At 41.1% G+C, this 5,988-nt stretch overlaps 1 protein-coding gene across 2 annotated transcripts; it reads right to left on the reverse strand.

Annotated features, from left to right (window-relative positions):
• Positions 1-676: 676 nt before the first annotated feature.
• On the reverse strand, positions 677-3,629 carry MKRN3 (makorin ring finger protein 3). Of its 2 annotated transcripts, XM_027568746.2 has the most exons (2): positions 2,399-3,629; positions 677-1,808 (listed from the first exon to the last, which is right to left on the reverse strand). In XM_027568746.2, the coding sequence occupies exons 1-2, from the start codon at positions 3,544-3,546 to the stop codon at positions 1,787-1,789; spliced, it is 1,170 nt and encodes a 389-aa protein (XP_027424547.1). In that variant the 5' UTR covers positions 3,547-3,629; the 3' UTR covers positions 677-1,786. The 2 variants fall into 2 exon arrangements, with proteins under 2 accessions (XP_027424547.1, XP_027424545.1); XM_027568744.2 differs by having other exon boundaries at positions 677-3,629.
• Between the last annotated feature and the right edge of the window lie 2,359 nt (positions 3,630-5,988).

Here is a 5,988-nt window from a genome sequence, read left to right on the forward strand (position 1 = left end):
TATAAAGTTATAGCAAGTACTTCATAAGGTTGGTCTGGGAATTAAATTGGTGCTTTGGAGAGTGCTTAGTACATAGCACAAACTCTGTAAATGTACCCTGTCTTTGCTGAATGGTCAGGAAATCTGGATCTCCTGGAACTGATGCACCTGCGTATCTTCACCTCTCAGCCAAGAGAAGAATGTTCTGCAGTTGATGCCTACAGAATTTTACACATTTTACATTAGGTAAATTGTTAGAATTGTGCTGGGTTTCAGTTCATTTGCTTGTTCAGTTACTAAAAAGACATATGAAAACTGTCCGCTTAAATTCTGTATTTTTCTTATTATCTATTTGTATATCTGATGCTGGGTAACTAAACGAATACAAAACTGTAATAGTTCTATCTTCCAGGTAAATTACAATGTCTATATACTAACCTTATTTATTTCTAGTAATGTGTTTATCCTTAATATCAACTTCCTCTATTGCAAAAGCCACAGCATTGCATTTTTTTCATCCTATTACTTTTAATGTTTCTGTATTCTTATATTGTAGCTGTGTATTTTAAACAGCATACAGTTTCATTTTAATTTTAATCAAGTCTGACCATCTTGGGGCGCCTGGGTGGCTCAGTCATTAAGCGTCTGCCTTTGGCTCAGGTCATGATCCCAGGGTCCTGGGATCGAGCCCCACATATGGCTCCCTGCTCCGTGGGAAGCCTGCTTCTCCCTCTCCCACTCCCCCTGCTTGTGTTCCTGCTCTCACTGTCTCCCTCTCTGTCAAATAAATGAATAAATAAAATCTTAAAAAAAAAGAAGTCTGATCATCTTGGAGTTTTAGTTTTTAAGCCATATTCATTTAATCTGAGAGTGTAATTGTGTTATAACATTCCCATATCACTACTGTATTTAGTTTTTGTCCCTTTATATATTTCACTTTTTTATCTTTCCATTCTTATATTATGATTGGTTTCAATACTTTTGTTATTCTTTTCTTTTATAATCTTGTCACTTATATGTCACAAACTTTTGTCAAAATCCCCTTTTTTGAATGTCTAGAGATAACACAAAATACTGAATACAAAGAACTCAGAGAGTTCAGGATTGATTGTGCTGTTATAAGGAATAATGAGATTGTGCTAAACTGCATGGGAACACACATTTCTGTATGTATAATAGCACAGTGAGCTATTAATGCCATCATAGGAATTACCAATGTCCTATTTTGTAAGTCCTTTATCTGTGTCTGCTACAACTGACCAGAGCCACTGAATATCTGATTTCATTAGATGCTAACCACTGAGCCTGCAAAAAGGACAGAAAGATTATTTACACACCTCACACTCAACACAACAGGAAATCCTATTAGCTTTTCACTTTCAGCTTGCAGCTCTTCCATATACTATATTATATGATGGTGTATCTTTTATATATATCTCCAATTATGTAACTTTTAGACACATTTATATGCATATACATAATTATTAAATATATACTTTCAAATATAAATAATTTCACATCAAGCTTAACAGGATAAAAACATGTAAACATACACACCTGGTTCTGGTCAAGTAAAACACAAAACCACAAGGTAACCACATGTTCAAGAGTGCACTTGAAGGGGAATGAGGGAAGGAACAGACATGTAAACAACAAAGATGAGCAGTTGTACCACAAAGGCCCTGCGAGGGTCCATTTCTTAAGGCTGTAGTAGCAAAAAGCTCCTTGTTCAGTTAAGACTTCTCCCTTCACCCTGTCACATTTATTCTTGAGGGACTTCAAAATGAGTGTGGAAATTCTGTAAACACTAGACTAGAACTGAGTCAATCCTGTTGAAAACAGAGATGACAAAATAAACCATAAACTACATTAATATTCATTTCATCAAACAATAACTTTAAGGACTTTTTGTTACAGTTCACCACAGTAAAGCACCATAACCTTGAAATGGGGATGGACAAGAAAACAGAGATGGATGCTTTATAAAAATGGCTTCAATAGCCTCTGTGAATGATAGATGTGTCTATAAACAGAAAACAAGCAACAGCAGATGGCAGAGCCTTAGCACAACAGACCACATGCCACAGCATAATGCCACAGATCAAACTGAAAAAAATTTTCCCGCTCATAATGAAGCAAGTCCCACTGGTCCTCTGAGAAAGAAAGCTCATCATTTGCCAGTGAAAGAAAACACTTAAACAACAGATTGGCCAGCCGAAGCATGACAAGCTCTTTTTTACTGCTTTTAAAGGGCAGCTCACCCTCTCCCACCTGAGTAGGCTCCAAAAGTTGACTGCAGTGAGCACCGGATTCCCCAGCACCCTGCCTCTGAGGATCCTCTCCCGGGCCCTCAGGGTCTGCATGCTTGTAAAAACAGTTCTCTCCAAATGGGCAGAAACCCCTGCCTTCAGCAAAATACCTGCAAGTCTTGTTGCTCATTGCCTCCTTGTACTGCTGGATAAGTTTCTGCTTCTCTTCCTCCTCCTCCACCCAGAACTCACTGGGAATGACAAAGTTGGAGGTGACCCTGCACTGTGGACAGGACTTGACGATCCTGTTGCCAAACTGTTTGTCAGTCCTCCACCTGCGGATACACTTAAGACAGTAGGTGTGGTTGCAGTTGGAGAGGATGCCAAAGCGGCAGTCACTGGGGTTGGCTTTCTCATAGACAACCTCCATGCAGATGCCACACACTTTGTCCATACTTCGCTGCACTGCAAACGAGAGTTCCATATCCTCCTCGTGTGCTTCAATGCAAGCCTTTATATGGTCTGCCCTCTGCACAGCATCCACAGGGTGCAAGACCTGAAGCCCACACATATCGCATATCTCTCCATGGAGATACATGCAGCTCTCCCCACGAAAGCACTGCCCCATGGCAGCATCCCGGCAAAGCTGCTGCCCCCTTCCCCCTGCAATCTGTTCCCTCTCAGTCACCGAGCTCTGTAGAGGAGCCCTGGGAACAAAAGGGAAAATGCGGCCCCGGTAAGGTTGCCCAGGAACAAACTCAATGGCATTCTCCCAGCCTTCTGCACCTGCTCCTCCAGCAGCTTCAAGGCCTGCAGTGTCTCTCTCAGCTTCAAAGAAACCCCTTTCAGCAGCCAAGCCAATCACAGGAAAGGAGCAAGAGGACGCAGCAAGGGGGGCTTCCGCCACTTCCTGAGGCAGGGTCTCAGTATGCGCAGCCGTGCTAGGGCCTTGGTCTGCGGAGGCCCAAGGCGGTAAACCATGGCCCTCCCTGGCCAACTGCCGGCCTGAGAGGTCATGAGAGTAACGACAGTTCTCCCCCTCCTTGCAAAGCCCATGCAGATAATACCTGCAGGTGACTTGCTTCGTCCAGCTGCCACCACTCCGGCCCTGCAGGCGACTGGGCCCAGCCCCTCCCCCTGTAGCCTGGGCAGGCCTCAGACGTGACGTGCGGAGGGGGGCCGGACCTGCAGCTGCAAATTGCCGGAAGACCGGGCGCGTGCGGAGGGAAGGCCCAGTTGCACCCTCCCCTGCTGCCTCGGCACCCGGGGATGCCCCAGGTGTCTCAGAGGCTTCAGTGGGAGCTGCAGGCTCTTCCATGGCAGCTTCGTCTCCCCAAATGGTACCGGAACTTCTCCGGTGTCTCTTCCTTTCGGCTTGAGGCCCAGAGAGCCGGAGCTGGCACCGGGGTGTCTTATCTATGAAGTGTGCATCTCTTTTCCTTCTCCCCTGCTCTCTTCCTGTGACTATGGGTTCCTACTTCCTCTCTGGCAGGCGCGGCGGACACTTCCTGTGGGGGCAACGTCAGTCCTCTATTCATTCTGTACGGTCCGTACAGCGCGTTCGGTGATTCCGTATCCTCCTTTGTTCTCGTCAGTCGGGGCTGCCCCGCCCCTTCCCCGGCCTCTGCCCAGCTCCTCTGCACGCCAGCTGGCCGATCCCAATGCCTCTCGCTCGCGCGCTTCTCTGGAGGACGTAATCACAGCTCTTTGAGGTTTTAATTTAATCTCTTCCAGTGTTCACTCAGACACATTGTATTTTATTGCTTTTTCATATATGTCTGTTTTAAAAATCATAATCCTCCCCCCCCCACGTCACCACTTATGCTGGAACATCTCATTCATGAATATTATATATATATATATATATTTTTTTTTTTTTCCTGTTCACTCCATTTTATGTCTACACGGGTCTTGTGTCTGTGTGTGTGTGTGTGTATGTGTGTGTGTGTGTGTGTGTGTTGCTTCCTAGCCTTATGGCTGTCACTGTAGAAAGCTTTTTGTTGACAAGACATGATTTCTTTTGGTCTTTATTCTGGAAATTCTTGCAAGCTTACTTGGGAAATGATCTTTGCAGTCAAGGCTTTAGTAGCGAGTGCTTTTGATATGAGGCCACTTTAGCGCTTTCAGATGTCTTAGTTTATAGTGATTTCCAATTCTCCCCACTGTTCAGAAGCTGCCGATCTCATACAATCCTGATGCAGCATAATAAGCTACTGTCCCCTGTGTGACCCTGGTCTTTATTTTCTCTTGCTCGCTTAACTCATGGTGGCCCTTTGTTCCCTGTCTTTCATGGAGGTTTGACCGGTATTGTGACAGGCAAGCCTTTCATAATGTGTCCTCTATCATTCTGCTCACAAGTGGTGCTTTTTAATTTCCTCTGTGAGCTCTTTGTTGTTTTGCAAATATATTTCAGTAGATGAGTAAAAAAAAAATGCCTCCTTTGCTAAGAGTACTTATCATGGATGTATAATGAATTTTATCATGTCGTTTTCTGCATTGAGAAATGATCTTTTTTTTTTATTTTCCCCTTTATCCTCTTTATGTGATTACTTGCACTGATAGATTTTCAAATATTTAATTTGCCATTTCCCCCCCCAGGAATAAATCTTTCTGTGTTATGATCTTTTATCATTTTATGTATTACTGGATTTTGTTTGCCAAAACGAGTTTCTTGGACTTTATAACCTAATTTTTAAAATGGGAGAAAGTTTGAATAGTAGCACAGAAATCAGACTGAAGCAACTAATAAAAACAAAAAAAAACATGAAGTAAGGGTAATGAATCAAGTGTAATCTTTAAACGGATTATTGAGACCTAAATTTCTGGCTAAATTTATTAAGAAAAAATGAAGAAGCCTCAAATAATATCAGAAATTTGAAAAGTGGTATCACTACATTAATAACAGACATGAAAAATCATGAGAGGCTATCAGAAACAAGGTTTAGCCATTAAGTGTGAACATTTATACAAAATGGTCTTATTTCTAGAGCCACAACTATTATTAAAAATAGCAGGAGCAGAAAAAAGAAACAAATACTGGACTGTTACATAAATTAAATCTGTAATTAAAAATAATTCCCTAAATAAAATATTTTAAAGCTTTCTATCTGAAATCAATAAGCAAAAAGTTCTGTATTGTTTTCAGTCCTAGCCAGTACCATAAGGCAAACAAAGAAATAAAAGATGTTATAATTATAAAAGAATTATTAATAGGAAACAGCCAAAAATTTAGAAAAAAATTATTGATAACCCATTAGATTTAATAAGCACACTTAGCAAGGACATTGCATAGAAGTACAATATGCCAAACAGTTGTATTTCCATTTCAATTAAATGACACTTAAACATTTAAAATTCATAACATTTATAAAATAAAAAGTTAATGACCACAGAAATCAAACTAAAGTTGTAGAAATTAAAATCATGTTTTATTTAGGAAGATTTAAAGAAATCAGGGGATCCTCTGCTCATGCAGTAGAAGCTAAGATCAATATTTTCGAAAGGTAAACTTTTTCTTATTTGATAATTATGAGAATATTGCTGTTTTCCACCATGAATGTAGTAAATCATGGTGATTTTGAATTTTTTTCTTTTGTATGGTTACTGAGTTTTGTATTGGGGATGCCAGTTCTCCCCAAGCCTAACTTGCATTCTCTTTCCTCTCCTAAATGCATTGGTTGATGGATATTCCTTTGACAGCCCCAAAGATTTTCATAGGAAAAAAAAAAAAAAACTTGGAGCATAAAGAGTGGATTTATAT

The sequence above is a fragment of the Zalophus californianus genome, chromosome 6 (genome assembly GCF_009762305.2).
Source record: "Zalophus californianus isolate mZalCal1 chromosome 6, mZalCal1.pri.v2, whole genome shotgun sequence".
Classification (NCBI taxonomy): domain Eukaryota; kingdom Metazoa; phylum Chordata; class Mammalia; order Carnivora; family Otariidae; genus Zalophus; species Zalophus californianus.

What these genes read in the sequence shown, in the direction of transcription:
- MKRN3 (XM_027568744.2), bottom strand. Translation starts at nt 3,546, where the DNA reads ATGGAAGAGCCTGCAGCTCCCACTGAAGCCTCTGAGACACCTGGGGCA.